The 27187-nt window shown below is 35.1% G+C and overlaps 1 protein-coding gene across 3 annotated transcripts in view; it reads left to right on the top strand.

Annotated features, from left to right (window-relative positions):
• The window catches only part of Cul3 (cullin 3), a 76406-nt gene that overhangs the window by 9823 nt on the left and 39396 nt on the right, over positions 1–27187 (top strand). The window contains exons 2-4 of one of the 3 annotated variants that reach the window (XM_060368687.1): positions 9503–9700; positions 10818–10913; positions 26865–26978. In XM_060368687.1, coding sequence (XP_060224670.1) covers positions 9503–9700; positions 10818–10913; positions 26865–26978 — 408 coding nt within the window. Of the gene's footprint in view, positions 1–9502; positions 9701–10817; positions 10914–22618; positions 22664–26864; positions 26979–27187 lie in introns of those variants that run through there. The other 2 variants (XM_060368688.1, XM_060368689.1) reach the window with 2 other exon arrangements.

Below are 27187 nucleotides of genomic sequence, written 5' to 3'. Positions count from 1 at the left end.
TTTACTCTTTTGTGTCATTGTTCATCACCAAAGGAAGTCAGAACAGGAACTCAAAACAGCAGAGCAGAAACCTGGAAGCAGGAGTTGATTGATACAGAAGCCATGGAAGGGTTCTTCCTCATGGCATAGTCACTCGGTTTTCTTACAGAACCCCAAACCACTATTCCAGGTATAGCATCACCCATAATGGGCTGGGCCTTCCTCCATCAGTCACTAATTAATAAAATCCTCTACAAGCTTGCCTACAGTCTAATCAAACCTCTCTTCCTAGCACTGGGGTTGCAGATACGCACCATCATGCACAGCCTTTTATATGGGTCCTGGGGACCCAGACTCAAGTTCTTGTGCATTTTATAGGTAGGACTGTCTTAGTAACTGTAACACAACACCCTACGTAGACTAGAAAACTTATAAAACGCAAATACTCATTTTCTTAAATTTCTGGAGGCTGGAAAGTCCGTGATCATGAGTTTTCATAAGTTCAGATGTTGCAGGCTGTTGATTTCCCAAGATGGTACTTTGATGCCACATACTCCAGAAGAGAGGAATGCTGTTTCTTTTGGCCGAAAGCAAAGTGGCCCTTTTATAAGGTTACCTAATTCTACCCGCTAGGGACCCACCCTTATAACCTACATCCTCTGCACCTCAGTTCTTAGTATTGGCATATTCATAGAATTAAAAGCTTTGGAGTAGACACAGGTACTCAAACCATAGCAGACTTTAGGGAAAATTATCAATTTAACAAGAAAATTGAGGACTAGATAAGGTGGTTTCACCTAGGTAGTTGCACCTTACTATGGAGGAACAACTGGTAATCCCTGGTTTTTAGTTAGAAGCCTGTTTCTGTAGACGAGACTGGAATAAGTGTGTAGCCATAACGACTCATTGTTAATACTGGACTTAATTGCAAATTGCTCAATATGGCAAGGCTTGATAATTTGAGTTGACATGATACAGTGAAAGGACACTTGGGCTCCATGTTTTGTGGTTTTTGATAAGCCACCTAGTCTGTTTCCTATTTTGTAAAATGAGGTTTTACTTTGGGGTGTTATCTTAGGCACATTGGAGCTCTCTAAAAAATTACAGTGGAAGATAGTTTTCTTTATATGTAAATCTAGGAACTAATGCTTGTGTGGTCTTCTTGAAATTTGTGGAACATTTTGTTTCACATTGTGGATTTTATTTAGCCTCTCAGTTCAGTTTTTCTTAAAAATGGGATGCTATATTCCACTGATGGCTGAGTTCTCAGATGAAGCAGTGCGGAAGGTAGCAAAGTTCTGCTATGCTATGCTTTGTGAGCTGACCATTTTGGGTAAGGTTAAGCAGATTCCACAGAATATCTGTGCAATAAATTTATGTGTGGGGTCTTTAGCTGTTATAACTGATTGCGCTTAGTCCATTCAATGACCAAGCTATAGTTGTAGATAACACTATTACATTTGTATTTCCTCTCTCCCTTTGGCTTATGTGTAATTGATCAATCTAGCTAAAATTTGGTGGCGTCGTATAGTTTAGAGAAGTTTTATTTAGAAAGCTGTTTTATTTTTTTAAAAAAAAAACTAGTGATTTCAGCTAAAGGGAAAAATGATATTGATAATGTCACAGTTATTAAAAACTAATTTTAGATTATGGAAATAATGGATTTAAGTCATGCATTCGTGTGTTTTTTTGTAACAACTACTTTGAAATTTTTGTCTTTTTTGTATCGACAGTGAAAACAGCATCATTGTTGAGATACTACCCAGCTTTGTTTCAGTAGGAAGACAGTCTATTCGCCCATGACATTTTAAATCTCGGCAGAGTTTACTTGTAGTCCATTAAACAGTACAGCAGCTATTTGTATAACATTTATATTATGAGTAATCTAGAAATGGCTTAAAAGTATGTGGAAGGATATACGTACACAATTGTAGGTAAGAAACTTCCCATATTTTGGTATTCCTAGTTTTCAACACATGGTAGGGATAAAATACGTTCCTCTTGCTATGGTCATGTTTAATTGTGAAATGTTTCTCATTTATAAAAATCATTTAGAATATAATTGAAATAGAAGTTAATACTAGTAAGTCAGATCTATTAATCAAATGGCTTTGATAGACTAATCTGGAAACTTTATCTTCTGTTTTTGAAAAATAAGTTACAAATTTTCAAGGTGTTCAACATGATACCTGAGCATGCTACTCATGTGTTGAAGGTTGAAATGTTGGACATAATTAAACCTATTGATTTGACTTTTTTTTTTAATTAAAAATGTAGCTGTCCTGTAAGTTAATATTAGAGGCAAGCTGAGTATAACTAGGCTAATCTGTGCTTTCATGGAATTGTTTCATGCTGCTGTGCTTTAATTGATAACTCTTTTTTTTTTAAATCTATCTTCTTTTCCCCTTCATGACATAAGTTATTAAGGGTTTTTGTTTGTTTGTTTGGTTGGTTGGTTGGTTGTTTGTTTGGCGTGTCAGCACATTTTTATTCCTAAGTGGACTCCACTTAAAAAGCATTTAGGCAAACAGTGATTTTATACTCAAAAGTCACTAAGCAATGCTCTCTTGTTCAGTAAAGGAAGAATCAAATTTACATTTATTAAGCATGCTATGTTCTGTGCTTTCATTAATGTTCTCAGTTGTCATTCAGCATACCATCTCCCTTTTCTTTACCAAAATAGATGAGGAAAGTGAAGTTTTGAAAATTTAATAGCTTGTTTACTCAGTGTCAAACAGTGTGATTGATGTTTGCCTCGAAACTTGGATCTTTGGCTATGTTTTGATGGTTGACATTATTTAAGGGTTTAGTGCTAGAAAAGTGAGTTATTTGCAGATATCATGTTACTGAATCCTGTCATCAAGTAAAATCCTTGATCCATATTAATATTAGCTAATGTCATCTAGTCATCGTGCTGTGTGTATATATATTCCAGACATACGATAACAATGGAAGAGAAACCACCTTACTAATTAAGGTGTTTATAATCTAAGTAGGAACTGCCTTAATAATTACTGCTTCTATTGGAGCTGATAAAAATACAGATTCCTCAGGAGTATACCAAGAAAGCTTTGTTGAGGCTGAAGCTTACAGTTAAGTTCAAACATTTTTCCCTGTGTGTGTGTGTTGGGGGTGGGAGGTTGCTTAGGTGGGTGGTATAGTGTGGTGTGTGTGTGTTAATTAACTGTGTCATTCTGAATTGCTTGGAGTTTGAAATTTTCACCCTTTCCACCCATCCACTTTATTCCAAGTTTCTGGTAGAAGATTATTATTTTTTTTTTTTCTGGTAGAAGATTATTGACAAGAGATTGAAAACTTCTTGTGCGCTATACATAATGTATACAAAGAATACAGTTTATCTTAATTTTAACTTGTTTAGTGATGTAGTTCTTCCCAAGCTTTTAATAACTGCAGCCCTTTCAGGATGTATAAATATATAATAGACGTCCTTTCAAACACAGGCCGTGTTATGCTGTTTGAAATAATGTAGATGAACAATTACAGTTTTTAGTTACTTTTATTGCTATTGCCTAATGGAATTGTAAACTAAGAATAAATATGTGTCTTTCCTTTCAAAATAAGATTTTTTTTCGTGTTAAAGAAAACTACTTTCTGTAGCTTGAACTTCTTGAGGCAGGACATGGAGTATTTATGATTACATAGCAGATATTAAGTTAAATTGTGTGTATGTGTATACATGTACATCCTACCACATCCCCTCTAGATCCTCCCAAAAAGCTTTGGTTGCCGAAACTCCTGAGTTTATCTGTAGTTACAACAAATTTAAGCAAATAAGTATTACCATTTGGACTACTAAAATTCTGGTATGATAATTTAGATTAAGATTTTTTTTTTTAATGTGCATGGGATAGAACCTTAAGATTTCTTTTTTTTCTCATCCTGTGTAAAGTATAGCCTAATGTTCCTATGGTTAAAGTTGATGAAATTAGTATTGAGTGAGAGATCAAAGCTTATTGGTAAAAATTATTTTGCCAGTGTTGATATGCTTGATTCTAGGACTAAATCATGGAGGAATCTACTGATAGCCTTTTCATTTTTTGCTTTGTTCTTAAACTTGTTTACTTAGGGAAAGAAAAATTATAGCTTGTTAATCCTTTCCAGTCCTTGATGGCTTATTCAGTCAACTAGTTCTTCCCAGCTAATACTTAATAATAAAAGCAGTGATTAAGCACATTTCTGGGCTTTTTGATAATGGGAAAGATAAATGAGTAAGTATGAAGATAGTTCCTGATAGGCAATTTTAGAACCTGTCGTTTGTCCCTTACTGTTCTTTATTTTTATTTGAAAAAGACATTTGAATATTACAAAAATTAGATAGATTGCTGAAGATAAGCACATTTAATATTCTTCCATTGTCTTTATGCCTAGTACTGGTTCACATTTTTGAAATGCAAAAGGTAAAACAGTCTTCATTTGACAAGTCGTTGGTTTACTATCACTGAAGTGACATGGAATTAAAGCACAAGTCCATTAAGATCTCACGGTCATGTGGAAGAAATAGAACAGAGTAATAATTATGAAACAATACAGGATTTTAGTGGTAGATAGTCCCCAACTGTTAGGGAAGAACTGAAGAAGAATGTTGAATTTCGGTAGGGCCAGGGGGAAAAATACAGAAGAGTACAGTACCTGAACTGGGTTTAGAATCATACAGAGTGTCAGATTAAGAAAAGGGGGAATACTTAGAAAAAAAATTGGCTAGGAGGTGGGTGGAGAAGTTTCTGTGACTGGAAATACACTGAGAAACCTTAACTGGATCTTGAAAGGATGTGTCCCCTTGATGGTACTCCTACTCCACCTTACCCTTTAGAAAGGAAAGAATGTAAGATAAAGTTTATGCTTTTGCTTTGTAAAATGAAGTAGCTAATAATGAGTGATTGGATAAAAAAAATAATACAAAAAACATTTGGGCACATGTGCAGTGTTGTTTACTTGGAATGTGCACATGGTTGGTTAGATTTGTTTGTGGAGCTGGTTGGAGATGTGCAGCAGGTGGTTGAGTACAGGGGTTTTAGGCTTTGGGGCAAAATCTGAGCTGGCACTCTGGATTTGGGAGCCACGTAAGCCAATCACTGTCTTTTTGATTTTACTAAGGTAAAAATTACTAACAATCAAATGAGACAAAAATAAACCCAGATTCAGAATTTTGATAAAAACTAAGTGCTTAGCATACAAGTTATATTTGCAAAATAGATATGGAGTTTTGGGAAACTTGAGACTTTTTTGCAACCAATCTAATTCTGAACCCTATATGTAGATAGTAGTTGTAGCCTTCATAATGAATAAAGGTGCATAAGAGACCCATTGTAGAGAATGAAAAGCACCAAAGAGAGTAATGGGGATGACAGTTACCTAAATGAGTGATACAAGTGAAGAGATGGAAGTGTAGAGAAATAGTGTTTTTGAAATAAAGCTGCTTATCACTGATAGGCATTTCACATAGTTATGTTCTTAAGGACTTTTGTTTCAGCTTTTATATGTTTGTATACAGAGTTTGAAAACTGCTTTCTGAATTTTGATTGATGAACACGTACGAATTCAGAAAATTCTACAAGTGAAGACTCCTGTGTTGTTTTGGTTATGAGGGTTATACTGTACCCAAGAATTAATCTTGCAGAATTTATTGATGTTGTAATTTACTTTTTATGACAGTTTTTCTGATGTTATTAAACCTGTTTTTAAAATGAGAAATCAAGATCTAAAGGAGTTAAATGATTTGTCTAAGGTCCTCTGACTTGTGAGAAAGCCATGATACAGATTAAGGCCACTCTGACAACAAAACTCTTGTTCTTTACTATTGTAGTGTATTGTGTTTGTTGAGTGACTCACAGTCTGATTTACTCTACCATGTGGAGTGTGTGGTGAATCCAGTGCTTTGGATTTTGTAGTATTTGGTGATGTGGAGTAAGCTTTGTAATTTTTGGTGTTTGTTTTTGTCTTATTTGATGATTAATTTTTTTCTTAGTGCTCAATAGAAGTAACATGTTTGCCCTCTGCCCCTAGTCATTACTTTACTTATAAGGTGTGAACATAGGAAATCCTGCTTACAGTATTGGCTTGTAAAATAACTTTTTCTTTTTTTAGAAAAAAAATGTGTTTTTTTATTAATTATTGCTATTTATTACAGTTTATTCACTTTGTATCCTAGCTGTGGCCCCCTCCCTCGTCTCCTCCCAGTCCCACCCTCCCTCATCTCCTATGCCCCTCCCCTAGTCCACTAATAGGGGAGGTCCTCCTCCTCTTCTATCTGACCCTAGCCTATCAATCAGATCTCATAAAGATTGGTTGTATTGTCTTCCTCTGTGGCCCGGCATGGCTGCACCCTCCCCGGGTGTGTGTGGGTGGGGGGGGAAGGTGATCAGAGAGCCTGTCACTGAGTTCATTCAATAGGGATGAATTTACTTACTAGGGAACCCACTTGGAGACTGAGTCTATGGGCTACATCTGAGCAGGGGTTTTAGGTTCTTTCCATACATGATCCTTGTTTGGGGTATCAGTCTCTGCAGGGCCCCCAGGGCCCAGTGTAAAACAACTCTTAAATATATAAATTTTAAAACTAGTTTTTCACAATAGTGTGAAAGTGCTTAGGTGATAGTAGAAGTCTCTTTAGGGGCTGGAGAGATGGCTCAGAGGTTAAGTGCACTGGTTGTTCTTCAAGGGGTCAGGAGTTCAATTTCCAGCAACCACATGGTAGTCATAACCATCTGTGATGAGATCTGGTGCCCTCTTCTGGGTAGGTGTATAGAACATTGTATAAGTAATAAATACACCTTTAAAAGAAAAGTCTCTTTAGTCATTTGTATTAAGTAGCGATGTCTTCGTGCTTCGTGTTTAGGTTATGTTGGATAATAAAGAGCTTGATGGACATTTTGTGATATGAGTTAATAAGGTTTTTTCCCTTTCATTGAATCTTTGTATGCTTAGTGTTTAATGTCATGAGATGTCTTTGTTTTATTACAGTGTTGATAGGCATCAATAGACTAAAACCTCATTGCATATGAATGAAGTATTTGAGTACATCATTTGTGTGTACGAAAAGTTACATAAAGCCACACACTTACATTTTACACACATGCCATTTTGTCAGTCAAGATACCTGATAAAAATTGATAACAGTTTAGGTATTGAGGTAGATTCTCTAAGAGTCTCTAGTAGACCTCAGATGTGAAAAGAATTTGGTGGATGGAAGGAAATACTGTATTAACATATCTCATTTTGTAGCTTACCCTAAAATGTTAGAATTGTTAGACTGAACTTGAGTCATCTGTTTAAGGATCCTTTTGATTCAGTTGAGCTGCTATTTTACAGCTAGGGTAAGCAAATTAATTTTTTTTTCTTTTTCACACTTTTATGCATAAACATGACTTCAAAGAAATTCTGCTAACCCAGTTAAGCCAGAATTGGTGTTGACTAACTTGTGTTCCAGGTTTGTAAATACTGAATTGAGTAGATTTTTTTGTAACACAGAAGGGACTCCTTAGTCAAGAATTAGCAGAAAGATCACTCAGCCAGCAGCTACAAATACCTTTTATGTATGAAGTATTATTTAGGGGCTGTTAACTTTTTCTACCTCCATGAAGCTAACATTTGATGTATAGAAGACACACCAGATAAAGAAAAACAATAGAGGTAGATTGGGGGTCAGCAGTGAATGGGGGCTGTTATTGTGAGTAGCATAGCCACTTCGCAGGTCATTGTCAGCTGGCAGATTTGAGATATTCAGATATGTCTGAGGAAGAAACATTCCAGACAGAGAGGGTAGGACGCAAAAAAAAAAAAAAAAAAAAAAAACAAACAAAGCTAACATGAATTATTTATGTACTCCAAAGAATAGTTGGGAAGTAGGTGTGCACAGAGCAGAGTGAATAAAAGGGAAAGATGAAGTTGAGAGGTGAATTAGATTAGATAAGTCTCTGTGGGAGAAGCTTACAAGCATTTGACTGTAACTCCAGGGGAAATAAGTGTTCTGGGGGTTGTGAACAGATAAATGACATGATATGATTTATGTTTTCAGGAGATCACTTTTGGAGGCAGGCCAAGAATTGTGATGTAGCTGTTAGACCAACAATCTGAGAGATGGTAGTTTTACCACGAATATATTAATGGAATTAACGTAAAGGGGGTGGTGTTCTCCTTGTGATTTGAACGTAGAGAACAAGAATTTTCTTTTTGGTTGGAATTGATGTGAGGGAATAGCCAATGATGATTATAAGATATTTTTCCTTTGCACCCGGAAGAAAGTAGACATTTGTTCAGCTGTAAAAGATTGCAAGAGAAGTGGAATGTGGGGGAAAGATTAGAACTTGTTTTCAACCTTGAGAAGTTTGAGATGCTTAGTAGGCATTCAGGTGGAAAAGTTGAGTAGGCAGCAGGGAATATCATTAGTGTGCAAGAGACAGGGGCAAATAGAATAGAAAATTGGAGAGTGACTTAAAGCTGTAGAAATAAACAGAGGTCTCTCTCTAGAACGTGAGTTTAGGATTAGAGATGATGATAAGGACCAGAAGCTAACTGACAAGTATAAGCCATTGAAATGGGAAGAAAAAAAACGAGTGGCTCTAGAGCTTGGAAGGCAAGTGAAATTTTTATATTTTAAACAAGTGGGATTGGTGAGCTTTGAAAATATTGCTGAATGAGTATAATAAAATGAGATCTGGAACTTTAGCCATTAGATTTATGAATGTAGAAGTTACTGATGACTTTTTCGCAACTAGTTCCAGTGAAATAGGAAAGTTGAAAATTAAAACTGAGGTGAATTAAAGATAAAATGGAAAAATAGAACTTGGAGACAATGAGTTTACGTAAAGGACAATTCCAGTCCCTGTGCTTTAATTACTTCACTGTAAATGGAAAGAAGTTCAGTTGTAATGAAAGGATTATGAATTGTAATTTTGGATGGAAATAGGAATGATTTAGTAGAGAGGGAAAATCACTGAATATGACAAAGATGATTGTCAAGAGAGCCTTCAGTAGGTAACTTGGCATGAAAGGCTTCATTCTGCTTACATTTCACCTGGAGTTCCTGTTAAAATGCAAGCTTTTCTGTGGACCTGGAGTGTGGGGCCTGACATCCTGTGTTTCTTTGTGCTGTTTACTTCTGCTTCCTGTACTTGGGGTATAAGAATTAACAGATTATTTTGACATATAGCCAAAAATGTTGGTCGGTGTGGTCAGTTTGTACAGTGTTTCCTAAGTTGTTTCTATTTCTCAAGTACCGTGCTTCCAAAGAAGGGCTAAGAGACTTTCGGATACATAAGTCATTGTGATTTTTAAAGTAGAGTTTTAGTATACTTGGGAATAGAGGAGGAGGTTTTAAAGGATTGAATAAGAATATCTCTATTAGCTCAAGCAACTTCAGGTATATCCCTTATTTTGCTAAAATAAAACTGTTGTTAATGTGTATAAATCATGCAGGTTTGTAGTCATAGTCAATTTTATGATATGAACAAATACAGAAATATTTTCAACCTTTTCTTTTCCTTCTCTCTTTCGGATATTGCAGATGACCATGGATGAAAAATATGTAAACAGCATTTGGGACCTTCTGAAAAATGCAATTCAAGAAATCCAGCGTAAGAATAACAGTGGTCTTAGTTTTGAGGAGCTCTATAGAAATGCATATACAATGGTTTTGCATAAACATGGAGAAAAGCTCTACACTGGACTAAGAGAAGTTGTTACTGAACATCTCATAAATAAGGTACCCAATTTAAAGGACTATTGCTAATACAATTTAACTGTGGAGAATCCTTATACTGTTGTATTTTGACAAGAACATTCTTTTCAAGGTTATAGGAAGCCTATATTTAATACGTGACTGTATTGTAAAACCTTACTAAAAACCTGTAACTGGCTAAGTCACAATTAATGATGGTTGAGAGGAGATGAAGTTTGTGGTCTGTGTTGAATAGCTGAGTGATTTACAAATGCTTATTTATTAAATTTTAATTATAAGTAATTACTCTTCTTTAAGTAGTTTAAACAGCCTTTTAAACTTTCTCTTCTGTAAATTTAAGAATAAGAAAAATATATTACTTTAAAATATTCTCAAAGATTTTTTTCAGTAATTGAAGTAGACTCATTTTAGCTAAGGTTTATTGTAAATATGAAATCTTTAAAGTAAGTTATTAGTTAGCATTTTAAGGTGTTCTCATTGAACAGACTGCAAAAAATTTAATTTCATTTATGAAATACCCTTACAATGTCTTTCTTTAAGATTGTCAAATACAGTGTGACATATCCCAGACTCATTGATACTTTTTATATGATAATTCATTTCTTGAATATTTATGGGGGGGAGGCCAGAAATGTTTTGAATAGTGAAATGAAGTCATATTTTTAACCTGTACATTTTTCTACATTTTTACAAATCATTCTATTCCTGGTTTTTATTCATTGCAATTCTTATTGAACAATTAGAGAATAAGGTTTACCTTTCATTTACCCTAAATTATGTGGTTTCATTTCTCCTGTGAATGAGGAAGTTCTCTTACATATCCAAAGAGGTGCAAAGATAACTAGTCAGTTTTAATGATAGTGCAGTACCATGCTACCATCGTATTCAGATTTCACTGGGTTGTCCTATGTAGCAGTGATGTCCTCTACAGTAATTTTTTTCTGATCCATGATCCAATTCTGGATCATATACTAAGCTCCTCAGACTTCGTCTGTCTGTACATTGGCATTTTTGAAGGTTGACGGTCAGTTGATTTATAGATTGTCCCTCAGTTTCTGGTTTGTCTGATTGTTTCCTCATGACTAGTTTCAGGTTGTGCATTTTTGGCAGGAATAATACATAAGTGATGTTGTGTCCTCAGTGCATCACATCAGGAGGCACATGCTGTCAGTTTATGCCATTATTGGTGATGTTAACTTTGATCACTTGGTGTTCGCCAGATTTCTTCACTGTAAAGGTACCATTTTTTCCCTTTGTAATTCCTAAGTAATCTGTTCAGTGATATTTTGATGCTGTATGAATGTCCTATTCCTGTAGAAACTTCTCTATATGGTGGTTTCAGCATTCATTGATGGTTCTTTGATGAGTCATCACTATAGGGTTGCAAAATAGTATCTTTCTGTTCCTGTCTGTCTTCTAGAATTTCTTTCTCTGGAAGGTAGAGTGTAGAGCTTACATGAGCTAGGTAGTTTAGTATTTCATGACATTAAGAGGATTATGTTAAATCATGCAGTCAAGTTTTTATTAAATACCTTTGCTTGCTTTACAATTTTAAAAATGTGGTAGATGACAGAGATAGTATATACTATCCCTTCATGGGGTTGTTTTTACTTTGATGAGAGAGATGATACACTTTCGTAATAGTGTGAAACCCATTAAGTGGCAAATGAGTTGTTTAGGTGGTAATAGATAGCTTAGGTATTATGTGAAAGAAAAATTAAACCAAGCTGTAAAATTTCATGAAAAAAGGAAATTCAACCGAGTCTTTAAAGAAAAGATTAAGGGATGCATCCGAACGCTGTGGGAGATCCTCCAGTGTAGTATATGGTTTTAAAAAGAAGAGCTGCTTACTCTTGGGGAAAAGAGGAGAGTGACTGAAGAGGTTTGTAATTATAGGATTGTTGAATTATTATATGGCAAAGAGCGTAGGAAGAGATTAAGAAAATTTTAAAAGCATCACTAAGGAATTTGACTTAAAAAGTGGAAGGATTTAAGAGCACAAGTGGGTGCCAGTATAACAATATTTGGAAATTACTAATATAGAGATGAAATATGAAATGTAGAATTGGGAGGGTGTTTATTAGAACCAGAAGAAAACCTTGAAAATTTTGAATAAAAGGATACACTAGGAAAGAGTGAATGAAAATAAGGCAAAATTAGTTTGCTGGGGAAATTGTGGTATACTCAGAAGGAGTATGGTGGCATCAGATTAGAAAGTGATTTGTAGTAGGTAAAGGTAGAGGTTCAATTTCTTGTAGGCATATAGCCTACAGTTTTCATCATTGGAAAATAGTTGGAAGTCATTTTACATGTGAGTCATAAGATCTTCAGATACAAGTACATTTTTATAGATAACACTTGAAAACTCAGAACGAGATGGGGAGATTTGTATTTGGAAGTGTGTACTGAGGAGTAAGCATTGGTTTCAGAGAATGAAATGACCAGAGTCAAGGGATGAGTGTTGAAGAGGAACCTTATAGGTAGTTGTTGGAAATAAGATTCAAAAAGTTAGTATTAAAGGAAGGAGAAGAGTGGAGTGTTTGCTTAAAGATACTGAAGGGCAAGAGGATTGGAATACTGTGTTTGGTCAAGAATGATGAAGAGATAAGTTAAAGTTATGTTCACATTTGTGAGGAAATAAATACTGATCAGAACTTTTTCTTGGTATTTACTAGTGTTAGACCCACCCCTAGTGGATAGAGCTTTCAGGTTAGTTGAATATAAGAATTAACTAATGTCTTTTGAAAATGAATAGAAGAAGCCAGGCGCAGTGGCGCACACGCAGGTGGACATCTTGAGTTGAAGGCCAGCTTGGTCTACAGAAGCAAGTCTAGGACAGCCAAAGCTATACAGAGAAACCCTGTTTCAAAAAAAAAAAAAAAACACACAAAGAAAATGAGAGAAGATAATTGACAGGTCCGTGTGAAGCCTATACTAAAGAATTAGTGAAGGATTTTACTAGAAGTTGGTCAGAAGGTGTAATTTGTAGAATTACTATTATTTTAAACAATGCTTTGTAACTTGGGCACAGGCTCACACGAATAGAGTCATGTGTTGATGAAAATTGGCTTGTGGAAGAAGTAAGGAGATAACTGAGAGTGTGAGGTCAGTGGTTAAGTGAATAACTTTTAAAATGTGATTATTACATAATGAAGTTATAAGACTAATACTGCCATGAGAAATGTTAAAGAGATTTTAGGTTAATGCAGTCCCATAACTGTTGTCTCATCTTGACTTGCCACTGCAAATATCAAAGCCCAGATGACTTGAACAACAGCTTCAGATGCTATACAATCCAAGACCAAGATATTAATGGATTCATTTCTTGGTGAGGGCTGTTTGCTTTGTTTGCATATAGCTTCTTCCTTGCTGTATCTTCAAATGGCAGAGAGGCGTTGAATCAGGTGCATGAGGGTTCTACCCACAGTATGTTTGTAAAGGACATGCATTGAAGTTGATTATTGAAGTTAAAAATTTAAGGTATATATACTAAATTTTGATTTTCTTATGCATAATCTTTAGTATGTCTCTAGCATCTGTAATTCTGTTTTTATTTTCCCTACATTTAACTAGCTGTTTCTAGTGAGGGAAGTGCACTGTTCCACACATCAGTCTTCTGTGTTTCAGGTGAATTAAGTTTGAACCTATGCTAGTCTCTTTGCTTTCTTTCAATTTTGTCTTTTCTATTTACATTCATTTTTATTTTTAGGGGGAAAAACGTAATAGTTGCAAAGAGAGTGTTATTACATAAATGGGCTACTACAAAAAGATAACTTATTTGATAACAGAGGTCAGTATACAGTAGCTCAAAATGCTTATCACTGGGTGGAAGAAATATCGGCTGATGAAATTTTTCAGCAATGCTAAATATGATATATTGTGCATGGAAACCAGTATCACCTACCATTGCATTGCATTTTCTTATTGCCTGTAGTTACATGAAGTATCTATATAACATCGATAAGATAAATAGGATGATAGGCAGGCAGGCAGACCTTTAGTGCCATTGTTAAGGCTTACCTTTACAAATTGAAGACTTAGGAAATTGAATTTTTACATGGAGTCGGCTATTTTTGATGTAGTTTTTAGTACTTTGATTTTGGAATGAAAATAATGAATACTTTGATATAATTTTTGTGAGAGTAGTACAAATAATGAGAGTAGATGAAGAGATGTAGCGAATACATAGGATGGAGTAGCTGATTATTAATTTAAGAAATGTTTCCAAAATTGAAAAAAGGCCCAAATAATCCGAGTGTTGTCTCTAGTCGAGTGCTGATATTATATTCTATCTCTAGAATATTTCCTGATAGGAAACCGACCCAAAGAAATTAGTGAAGTGCTTGAGAACACAAAGCAAAACTTGGGGTTTGAGGCCTTTGTGCCTTCCCATAAGGAAAATACTATCTGATTTTAGTTAGCATAAAACTTTACAGTTTGTAGCAGATGTGTTCTCATAAATTTCCTTTCAAAGAAAAGAAAGTATGGCTAAAAAGTATTCTTGATGCTTTCTATATTTAAGAAGTTTTACGTATTAGTTTGTGAGTACCTCAGAAGTATCCTTACAGCTTGTCATTAGAGATTTCAGCATATTGGATATATTTTTTTAATTCTTTATTAATTACACTTTATTCACTTTGTATCCCCCCTGTGGTTCTCTCCCTCCTCCCATCCCAATCCCTCCCTTCCTCTACCCCCTGCATGCATACCCCTCCCCAAGTCCACTGATAGGGGAGGTCTTCTTTTCCTTCCTTCTGATCCTAGTCAATTAGGTCTCATCTGGAGTGGCTGCATTGTCTTCTTCTGTGGCCTGGTAATGCTGCTTCCCCCTCAGGGGGAGGTTATTAAAGAGCAGGCCAATCAGTTCATGTCAGAGACAGTCCCTGTTCCTGTTACTTGGATACTGAACTGCCTTGGGTTACATTTGTGCAGGGGTTCTAGGTTATCTCCATGCATAGTCCTTGGTTGGAGTATCAGTCTTAGGAAAGACCCCTGTGCTCAGCTATTTTGGTTCTGTTGTTCTCCTTGTGGAGTTCTGTGCTCTCCAGAGCTTACTGTTTCCCACTTCTTTCTTAAGATTCCCTGCACTCTGCCCAGAGGTTGCCCATAAGTCTCAGCATCTGCATTGGTAGTCTGCAGCTATCCCAGAAGCAGAAAGATGCACACGGTATATACTCACTCATATAGACATATAATATAGGATAAACCTGCTGAAATCTGTACACCTAAAGAAACTAATCAAGAGGGAGGATTCTTGCTAAAAAGCTCAATTCCTATCCAGAAAAGCAAAGAGGATGGATATCAGAAGAAGGAGAAAAGAGAGAACAAGTCAGGAGCCTCACAGAGTACCTACTGGATATTTCTTAATTGCTAGGCTCTAAATTGAGTGTTAGGGATATATTGGTAAACAGACCATGCCTGATCACTACCCATGGAATATAAATGCTTATTTAAAAATACAATAAAAGTATGATAGAGGAAAAATAATGGGAGTTAGGGCTATTGTAAAAGAAAAAAAATCAAATAGTATTTTTTTTTTTTCTGAGCCTGTTTCTGTCACACTCCTGCTCTTCCGAAGCACAGAGTGGTAGTATACCGTATGTAAGTGAATGCTTAGGGTGGGATTTCAGTGAAACGATTTTAAATAGGCAGCAGGACATTTTTTATCAATTCCTAGGGTACAAATACTGATGAAATCTTCTGTGAATGGAGAAGTATAAGAGTTGCTAGTTTCTGGGAACAGTACAAGATGAAGTTGACGAGAGAGTCAGCAGCCATCATGCCAGACCTTGAAACTGCAGCGGAATGCATTGGTTCTTAATTATATGTCTGTTATAGAGCCAGTTATGGTTTATACAAGATGGTGACATGCTGTTGTATAAGTTATTAAAATCCTACTTGTGCTATTGTTTGGTGAACTAAGATGGTTTAAGAGTTCAAGTGAAGAGACTAGGCAGAAGTAATCTAGCAGTTGATGATTTATACCGGTGAGGATAATAGTATACACCAGTATAAGACTTACAGAGTACAAAAATTGTCAGATACCTGGCATCTCGCATGTATGATGTTACCTGCTGATGGTTGGTGTATAAGGAATTTAGAAATGTTGAAAGGCAGCTTTGCCTTTTGTTTAGCAATAGTGACCATTAGTCTCGCCAGTTGTTGATAGGGTAAGGATGAAGCCAGTTTCCTTAGGTGCTCCCTAATTGGGATGCTAATTATAACTGACAAGTCTCTGGAGTTGTCCTGTAGTTAGGGAATTATCCTTCTGCCAAGCATCTATTTAATAAGTAATGTGGATGAAGCTGCAGTGAGGAAAGTACTAAGTTAAAATGAAAACTGCATTTATAAGCCTAATTCTGCTGCTAGTAATCTTGATAAAATCCTAGTCTTTTCTAGACTTTATTGATTTCTAAAATGAGGCTGAGGATAAAATTTATACTTTTTTAATCTTAACTCTTTATTTAAATAAGTGTTGTATGATAAATCTAGGGTTCTGTTGTTGGTTTCTTTGGTTTGTTTCAGTGCCTAGAACAGGCTGGCCTTAGACCTACAGAGATTCACTTGCCTCTGGCTCCACTTCTGCCTTTGCCTGTGCCTTCTTAGTTTTGGGATTAAAGACGTGTGTCATCAAGTCAGGCTGTTTTTCTTTGTTTTGAGATAGCCTCCCTGTATAACCCAGCTTGGCCTCAGACTGGCTCTTCTAAACTTCCTGTGTTGTTACAAATCAGTAAAATTCCAACCGTTCAATTTTACCAGTCAAGACTCAGGAGACAGATACTGGGGTGAAAGCCTACTAGCTCAAAGCACCCAGATGACCTTCTTCCTCAGCTCTCATCCAAGATAGAAAAAACTAAGAGCCCCTTCTTCTCCAAACTGTCTTAAATACCCTTCTCTCAAAGTCCTTTCTTTCTACTTACTCCCTGTGAGCTGATTTCTTGCCCAACCTCTTGACCTAAGGTTAACTTTTTTTAAACTCTTGTTTACAGAAAGCTCTTGAATTAAAGGTGTGTGCTAGGGCTGAGCCATTCCACAACTAGAAACAGGTTTTTACAGTTCACAGTTTCAGGGTTCACAGTGGGATCAAATATCCTGCAACACTCCTGTGTTAGGACAATAGTCATGATCCACCACATTTGGCATATTTAGTTTATTAAGACTTGGAAACACACAATTTGTGATGCCTTCTACTCATATCTGAACCATAAATGGGTTTAGAGTAAAACCTTTTCCATTAAATCCACAAACACAAAAAAACTAGTTTTGATGTGACTTTCTTACCATCTGTTTTAATACACAACATGTTCTTTGAGCTTGGCTTATTATTAGGGTTAATACTTTAATTAATACCTGATAGTATTAATTGAATAATGTAGTATTTTATGAATGAACTGTGAAAGCTTTGGACTGTCGATAGCTGAAGAAAAAGATGTTGACTTAAAATCTAGATGCTTCTTACTACTCTGCAGAGCATTTACTCCAGTGGGTTTCAAAGTCGTCTTATCCAAGCATCTTGTTTGTTGAATGCTATTTTACTTTAATTAGAAGGGAAGAAGGGAAAATAAGGGAGATTCATCTTGTTCATTTTTCATCATTCAGAAAACTGCTAATTGAGGACCTAGTATATTACAGGCCCTGGTTTAGGCAGTTGTAGTCTGTCAAGCGAAGCTTACTGCTTTTGTGTACAATTAGGAGTTCTAGATCCACATGCTTGGATTTGTAGGTTGAAAGTAATTCTGACCTTACTTCTCAGTGCTGTAGTTTACAGATAAGGAATTTGGAAACTTGGAGGAGCCATAGTTTAAAGTTTTAGGTGACTTTCTTTTTGGAATTGATTTGTAAATGCATAGCCTTACATGTAGAACACATAACTTGATTCCATTTTTTATTTGTTATCCTATTTGGTAGAAAATTGTGTCTATAAACCAATGTCTCAATATCTTGATTTTTTTTTTTTCTACCGTGCTTTAAGAGAGAAGAATTCACGTATTAAATGTTGTGTCTTTAGATGATTTAGGTTATATTTATGTGATGGTACTAGTTATAGAAATGAAGTTGGTAACTTTTAAGCTTTGAAGTGTTTCCTAGACCAGTTAGTTGAGAAGCCTTAACTTTTATATAAAAATTTGTTAAGTCTTCTCATTCTTAGGCAAATGTAAAGCAATGTAGAGGGATATTTTAATTTCATTTACGCGTAAAATACAATGATAGTAACTATTATGAAGACTACTAGTCAAACAAGGGGGAAAGATTTCCTTTAGCATATCTGCAGATTCATTATCACATTTTCATTAGTTTTAGTTCAGATGCCCACAGGTACTAAGTTTCTCCTGTTTCTTCTCAGCCATTTTAAAATGAGACAGGATGTCTTCCAACAAGATACTTTAATGAGGTAATCAGAATTGAAGGATAAATTATTCTTGCCTGGGGAATTAAAGGCAAGATAGAAAAAGGAGGTCAGTCTTGGACAACTGATTAAAAAGATTTATCATGTGAACAAAGACAAAAATGACAGTTCCGATAGGAGACTACTACATGTAAAAGAAGTCAGATAGGCAGTTGCTCAGTGTGTAGGTGGCTGGAGTAGAAAAGATCTTAGAGCATCTGGAGTAATGAGCATGGCAAGTGGATTGGACTTCGAAAAGTACTGTAAGAGCTTTAGGTCTTAAGTATTTCTTAAGCCATTAATTTTCAATATTTAAAAGAAGGTGACTGCAACTGGAGCTGACAGTGTAAAATGCCTAGTAACAATCCTGTTTCAGTGCTTTGCTGACTTTTTACCTTAAGTTCTTGTGAAGTTCTTCAGGCTGTATTACTAACTATATGTTAGTAAAATTACTTCTAGAAAAATCATGCATCAGTCAGAAAAAAAAAATTGTAGTGAATATAGTTTTAAAGTTATTGGGATGTTTTTGATTCCTACCTTTATTTTTGACAGTTAGTGGAAAGTAATTAGAATATCATCAACCTAGCTAATATAATCAATGAGGTTTATGACAGGAAGTTCATTCATGTAAAAGCTACACAGTGTAAATTTTATTCTCTTATTTGATAGATGCTTTATTTTGAGATACAGAAACCTAAACAATGTAAGTGAATAATGGCAAAGATACAAGTAATTGGAGTTCCAGCATTGTGCATTAACTCCACAAAGTATGAACACTAATCATGCTGACATTTCTGTTTTAGAGAGATAGATAGCAACACCTATAATCCTGAGTGCTGACACTGGTCATAATATATGGATATGGTATATATCTGTATGTTTTCACAGCATTCCTTAGAAATATGTGTGGAGTAACAAGGACCCTACCTGACCATGTATGGTTAATAGAAGACTCAAGTTTATAAGTAGAAACAGATGCTGTTTTTATACATCATGTAAATGTTGGATGTAATTTATTACACTGAAGTCATCAAATGAAATGATTAATGTCTTAGAGTTTAAAAGCAGAAAGGTAATTAGCAGGCATCTAATGATTTTTTTTTAATTCTAGAAAACTCCCTTCAAAATGATACAAAACAATAAAAATCGTATCTTATAAAGAAAGGGAAATCGTATTAGTATGGCATCTCAGTCAGGTGTGATATGACATAGATGTCACAGTCATACTTTATGTAAGAAAGAGTTAAGTGGCTTGGTCAGAGACCTGTTATAGTGTTATTTGAAATGATGATTTTGGTTATTTTGGTTTCTCTGTGAAGATTAAAATATCACAAATTTCTAGAAGGACAATATGCTCAGTTATCCCTTCATTGTACTTTCAATGTTCTTGGCATAATTAGCACATATTTTATGTAATTCATGCTCTCATTTTAATTATGTTAATATTTTTCAATGAGAGAAATATAGAAGAGATTTGTCTATATTTGGACTAAATACTGTCTTGAATTTTGAGTCTTAAAGGAAGTTCTCAATTTTTACTTCACTTTTGTTACTAATTGTATGGCTTTGTTAAAGTTTCGGTAAACTTTAGAATTACAAACCTACCATTTTGTTTAGGTGATAATTTCTGTTTTATCTAGACATTTGATTAAAATTGGTTCTTGGATTTTTTTTTTTTTGCCTTGGGCATTAAAATTTTAAAACGGAGATTTTTATTAATAGTTAAAATTGTATGTGTTGGAGTGTGGAATATTCTGTCAGAATATCTCCAAGGTCTAGATTTGTGGCCTAGCATCATCCTTCTTGTCCATCTACAGGAACTCTTGGATGTAGAAACTCAAGAATAAAGAATTGGGCGTTCTGTCAGATGTCTTGTCAGGTCCCATTCCTTCTCTTTGCCAGGAGTGTCATTGACTTATTACTAGCTTAAGCATTGTTTGTGGGTGAACAGGTTTTATTACTGAAAAAAAAAAATATTTCCTTTAGACTCAGTAATTCTGCTTTAATGTTCTCTAAAGTTGAATTTTTTTTTAAATGTAAGAAAAAGTTGTATTCACAGAAATAAATGATACGCAAATGTGGTTATAGTATCAGTTTAATATGTTGAAGTTATTTAATAATTCCAACTTTTTTATATTTTAGTTGTTTTAAAAGTGCTTGTCAAATTGTAGTTAATGACAAACAGGTCCAATCTGAGAATTTTATTACCACTTTTTTAGTGAACATATAAAAATTGCCTTTATTTCCAGTTAGTTTTCTTTGATTTTTAGCATATATACAGACTTATGCAACCAGCACTACATTAAATGTGGAACAGTTAGTTCCTTTATTCCTAAAACTCTGATACCCCTTCATGGCTGTGCACTCCTTGTCTCTTCATCTCTAGCAACTACCAGTCAGTTTTCTTTTTACTTTAATCTTGTATTTTCAAAAAAATGTCTTGTAACTGGAGTTACAGTTTAATACCTTTAGTGACTGGCTTCTTTGAGTGTGATTATTTCTACTAATTCAAGATGGAAGCACCATTAATTTCTTTTGTTAATGATCAGCTCATACTGTTGTCTCAGAGTATCACTATTTGCTCATCAATTTACCTGCATGTTTAATAAAAGATGATTCTTGTATGTTTTTTTGAGACCATGAATAAATTATAAATATATGTGTACAAACTTTTTATGAATAAATTTTAATTTCCTGTGATAAATATTTAGAAGTGTAATTGTTGGATTATATGATGCATATATATTATATATTCATATACATATATCTAACTTCTTATATTGCTGTACTAATTTGCTTTTATTTCCTTTAAAGCTTTGTCAGCTTTTGGTACTGTCAACTTATCTTTAGCAATTCTACCATGGTTAGTAATTTTCCATGCTGGTTTTAACCTGCATCCTTGAAAAAATGCCTTCTGCTTTTCCTCTTTTGTGAAGTACCTGTTGAAGACATTTGTCCCTTTTTAAAGTTAAATTCTTTGCCTTTAATGAACTGCATGCTCTATTTATTTATTTATTTTTATTTTTTTATTTGGTTAGTTTGTTTTTTACTTTCTTTGATTTCTTTCCCCCTAGTCTATAGCTTTAATTTTCCCATTTTAACACCATCTGTAGAACAAAACCTGAAAAATTCCTGATGGAGTCTGGTTTTTATACATACATACATACTACATTTTTTTCTTTTTCCATTTTAAGCTATACTTTACAAATCAGGGTGATGGATATTTAAAAAAATTCTCATGTGATAACTTCTCATTATAATAAAGCCCTTTCCCATGCTGCTTTGCAAATACAGCCAAGTATGCTGTTCTTTTAAAGCAAAGGCTAGTGTATTAATCAGTGGCTTTAAATATCAGGAGCCAGAATTGTGTAAATACTGTTATAGCAATAGTAGTGAAGTAGTGAAAAAGCCAGAAAGCTCTTCAAGCCAGTGGTCTCTACACCTGGACCTTATCAGAGCTGCCTAGGTAGCATGTGTATTGTCTGCCTTTTGTATTTGGGGTGACCCTAAAATTGGTTTAAATGTCCTTTATTTTCCAGAGAAATTTTACATTTCTAACAAAATTGAATGGAACATACAGAAATTTCCCATGGTTCTCACTGTCTCCCCTTCGACCACCATTTCTTACAGGGTGGTACATTTTACCACACAGAGCCCATAGCTTACATAAGCCTTTAGTGTGTGCTGATTCTGTGGCATTAAAGGTATAATTTTGGGCATGTACGTAACCATTATAGTGTGCTGAATTCTTTGACTACCCTTCTGTGCTCTGCCTATTCATCCTTTCACCTGACAACCCAATATTTTACTGATTTCTTAGTTTTGCCTTTCCCGGAATATCATGTAATTGTAATCACACAGCATGTAGCCTGCTCAGATTGCTTGAATGATGCATTTAAGTCTCTTTTTGGCCTGGTTCTGTATTTCCTTTTAGTGCTCAGTAATCTTTTACTGTTCACCTGTGCCACAGTCTTACCTGTTTCATATTGAAGGGAAAGGGTTTTTTTTGCTTGTTTGTTTTAAATAAAAACTGTTTATTTGCATTTTTGTCAGCAGTGAATAAGAGGCCTGTTGTTACACATATTTTCAGTATTGGTTTTGACTTTGTTTTAATTTAGCCATCCTAAGAGGCATATAGGATCACCATATTGTCTTAATTTGCATGTTCCTGGTGGCATGGGGCTGAACATTTTTCATACCGTTATTCCCTGTCAGTATATCTTTAGTCAGGTACCTTTTGGTGCCTATTTTAAAAATAGGGTTATTTAGTATTTTTTTAAATTTTTGTCTTGTATGCTTTGGATATTATTCAGATAGGTCTTTCTAGCCAGTGGTGGTCTTTTCATCCTCTTGACTGGATTTCTATTTTTCAAAAGTTTTTAAGTGGTTTTAATTTCCTGCAAACTGATCCACTGTTGTGTGAGACTATCTCATTCTTTTGCAAGCCCAAGTACCACACACAGCCATTAGTTCTCCACTGTTTATTTTGTCCTTCTCATCACAGTTGGTCCCATCTTACACTTAACTTCTGACGTGGTTACTTCCGTGTTTCTTCTTGTGTTGCTCTTCAAATGCCAACTCTTCACCTGGATGAATTTAATGTAAGTTTTCTTTCAGTACATGGTGTATAGAAATCCCTTTATTCTAGTACTGCCTCTATAGCAGGTTCTGGTCATTTGCTTGCTGGTGGAAAAAAAAAAAAAGTAATAGTGATGTTAATGGATGATATTAACAGTATTACTACGTAGCTATATGTTGCTCTGTTCTCAGTTTTTGTGTTAATTTTTAAAACAGGTCAATTATTAACTTAATGTACATTTTAGTTTCTGTGTTACCTTCCTTTAAAAATATTAATTTTAATTAAGATTTTTTTTTCATCTTTATACTTTTAATTGTGTATTTGAATAAATATCTTCACTTTCATTACTTAAGGGTAGAAAAATTTGGAGAAAACTGTTAAAAATTTTTCTCAAAGTATAAATAATAAGAATAGAATAACAGCTGTGTGTAAGATACTTCCTATTTCTTGGTTAGGTTTTGTGTGAATGTCCAATTTTTAAAAAGTAGTCATGGGGCTGGGGAGAAAAGTTAAGAAACACTCCTGCAGAAAACTTGCTTTGTTTCCCATCTCCTACAACAGGAGACTCACCACTCTTCTAGGGATTCTAGGCGGTAGTTCTGGCTCCTCTGGGGACTATATATACATAATGCATGTAACAGGTAGACAACCACTCGTGCATATAAATGGGTCTTTAGCCAATAAAACAATCATAAATGCCTGGTAAAAGCTCATTATTACTGATTGTTAGCATAGTTCTTTGAAAAATAATGCAAATAGAATAATCATTTGTGATGCAAATGCTGTTTGATGCCTTTTTAATTTTGCCCAGAAACTTTTTGTTGTCATAGTTTTTTGTTGTTGTTGGTTTTTTTTTTGTTTTTTTGTAATAACTGTAACAAAACCCATAGCTAAAGCAACATATAGAAGGAAGGGTTTATTTTATTTGGGGTTTACAGTTCAGAGGTTTAGGATCGTTAATGATTGATAATGACAGCATGGCAACAAACATGACAGCAGACACGGAGGCTGGAGTAATAGAGGGCTCAGATCTCAAATGCCCAACAGGAAGCAGACTAGAAACAGCACATGGCTTTGAATCCTCAAAGTCTGCTCCAGCAACATACTCCCTCTAGTAGGGACACACTGTCTAATGTTATAACCACTAGCTAGAGACCAAGTATTCAAATGCCCAAGAATTATGAAGGACATCTTAATCAAACCGCCACACTGATACACACTGTAAACATTACTTTACATGAAATATTTGTTGTTAAGCTGTTTTAAAGAATATAAATCAGTACATTTTAGAGAACATCTTATAACAACTTATTTGAATTGTCAGTTTTTCATGCATTCAACAAATGTGTTAGGGATATTTAAGAATAATTTCCTGACTTGAAATGTATACTCAGTGGGGCAGTGGTGGGACATGACTTTAATTCCAGCACTTGGGAGGCAGAGGCAAGTGGATCTATGAGTTTAAGGCCAGCTGGTTAGAGAGCTAGTTCCAGGAAAGTCAGAGAAGCCCTGTCTCAGAAAGAAAGAGAGGGAGAGGGAGAAAGAAAGGAAGGGAAGGAATGAATAAATTCCCAAACTGTATTTAACTTGATTTTATAATAGTTATGGAAATTCACTTAAGTTTTAAGAATAATTGGCTACATGTTTTGGTATTTGGAACATAAGACATTGATGTGTAGATTGTTTTTTGTAAAAGTCTTGCTATGTAACTCAAAGCTGTCTCTGGAACTCAGGATTCTCTGCCTGTGTCTCCTCCCAGTGCTTGGGTTCCAGCTATTTGCCACCACACCTGCCCTGCATTGTCATGTTCTTATTTAACTACTACTCAGAACTTGGTGGTCTGGTGAAGTATATGAAGCTTGATGGAGTGTGTTTCAGCTTGCCTTCTTACTTTTTATTTTTACTTATTGGTTGTTAGCTTCTTTGTATCTCACAAGCCCTAAACTTAAAATACTTACATAGAGGGTGTGTGTGTACGTGTGTGTGTGTGTGTGTGTGTAATTCAGTACATTATTTTACAGTTAGGTTCATTTTGTGGAAGTCTTTGATTAGCATAGCTCTATCACTAACATGTGTTTTTCCTCTTTTGATATAGTCAGTGTACTCACAGAGCAACTCTAGGGTCTAAAAGCTAAAATATACCATATTCTGGGTGTGTGATATGTGCTAGTGGTTTCATATTATACATTGGATAGTATGTGATCCCACTATTAAAATTTAGTAACTATCTTTCTCCTGCATAGAAGAAAAAAAATGGGATAGCACTTTCTGTCAAGTCTGATGATCTGAGTTCAATCCCCAGGACTTACATGGTGGATAGAGAGAAGCAATTCCCACATTATTCTGTGACCTCCACATGAACAGAGTGTCACCCACACTCCCAAACACACATCCGTGCATGCGTGTGCACACACACACACACACACACACACACACACACAGTAGATAATAAATAAATGTTACAATATTATTTCAAAAGTTAAAAGTGAATTAGCCATAATTTTCTCGGTTTTAACTTAGTCTGTTGTATGGTGAGGATATTTTGTTTATTTAATCTTTCCTTCTACTCACTTAACAACTGATGTTCTATGAGATGGCATTTTATTTACATGCATTTACAAATCAGATTTGTAGATATGTTTGTCTCGATTCATTAATTCATGTATTTCAAAAATACACCGTGGCTTGAGATTCTCCCTAACCTGACAATGTTTAACATATGTTTGGTGTTACAAAGTTGTTAATGAGATCTGAGTTGTCCCATGGAAGACTTGTTGTAATTAAGTGTTTGTAGAGGTTGACAGCATAGTACTCTTCTCTTGACCTGTTGAGTTGGTTCCAGGTTCCCCATAGCAGCCACATTTAATAAGTGAGTTTGGTTAGCTCTCTGATGTGAAATTTACATGTATGTACTGTTGAGCACATCCTCTTCTACACTTGAACTCATCTCTAAGTTGCATATAGAAAGTACAGTGCAGATGTTCTAAAAAGATTGTTTGCTGTTTTGTGTGTCAGGCTTTTTCTCCCACATGCTCTTGATTCACTGTTTTAGTCAGTGGATGTAGGACACATAGATAGGAATGTCCAGCTGTGTACTTTCAAAGAATTAGATGAACTTGGGACACAGACAGATAACTTCTTCATTCTAACATTATAAGCATAGAAGAAAGTCTGTTTTCTAGGCAAATAAATAATCTTTCCATTGGGCTGATATCACAGGAGGAAATTTATATAGAGAAGGTGGTAGCAAGCCTGTAGATTAGGAAAGACTTCTAAAGTTGAGTGGTCTTTTATTAGAATTGGATTAAGGCATTTCAGATTTGAGGGAACTTCATGAATATGCTTAGCTGGTTGAAAGTGACTCATAGCTGATATGATCTTCTATATACCTGGCACTGTACTATTTGAGAAAGAGAGGCATTCTGTCACCATGGAAGCATTTAGATTTTAATGGAAGAAGCAATAAAGTATATAGCAGAGGATAAAGTAGAGAGATAGAATATAAGCACAATAAAGAACTAGAGTATACCTATTTAGAGAGAAATAGATACAGTGTATATATAGGGATTTTTTAAAAATAGTGTAAGGTGGGGAAAAGGAGGGAGTAAGAGGCCAGGGAAGACTAGTTGAAATTTGAGTAGAAGAAGAAGTGAAGTGAGGCCATGTGATTTGAGTGAGCAATGGCCAAGGTAGAGGTTTACATTTATTGTGTTTAGAGAATTACAGGCACTGTTCTTAGTACTTCAGTATTTGTCCTCATTTCAATCCTACAAGAGGATACTATTTTATGTCAGGAAACAAAGGTCCATAGGTGAAGTAACTTCTAGAATCACAAAGCCATCACAGGCCCAGCATTATCAACATCAGTGACTTTCAGCTTCATACCTGGGGAAGAGTGCTAGGAAATTTCATTGAAATGGTAGCTTGGCCAAGAATAAAGCCTTGTTCATTGTAAGGATTTGGGATTCAATATTATGATAAGTCACTGGGCATTTTGAAATGGGGGGGTGCTTTAGAATCTAGAATTCAAGAGAGAAATTTGAACAATATGAGCGCATTTGGTAGTCTGCTGTGTGTAGGTTATAGATTAACTTCTGCCTGGCCTATAACATTTCTTTGATTTATAGCTAAGGATTCTACTTGATTATTGAACAAATATACATGCATGCATATGTATGGGCATTTGTGTGCATAAATAAACTAATGAACTGTTCTGTTACTAGGTGCGAGAAGATGTACTAAATTCACTGAATAACAACTTTCTTCAAACACTAAATCAAGCTTGGAATGATCATCAAACAGCCATGGTGATGATTAGAGACATACTAATGTATATGGTAAGTAGTGTTTTGTTGTTGTTGTTGTTGTTGTTGTCGTCTTTTAAAAGTCCAACATTTCAAAACAGTGACTTTCTGTCAGTTTTAGTTGGATGCTGGCTACATCTTTGTTAAAGGTAGTGGTTTTTTTTTTTTTTTTTTGTTCCTTTGGGATTTCTTTTTGTTTTTTAAGGAGTGTTTTGCCTGCATGCTTGTAAGTGCACCACATG

This window comes from Meriones unguiculatus, chromosome 15 (assembly GCF_030254825.1).
Source record: "Meriones unguiculatus strain TT.TT164.6M chromosome 15, Bangor_MerUng_6.1, whole genome shotgun sequence".
Lineage (NCBI taxonomy): Eukaryota > Metazoa > Chordata > Mammalia > Rodentia > Muridae > Meriones > Meriones unguiculatus.
The sequence above is the reverse complement of the archived record's forward strand: the minus strand, read 5'-3'. Positions and strand labels throughout refer to the sequence as shown.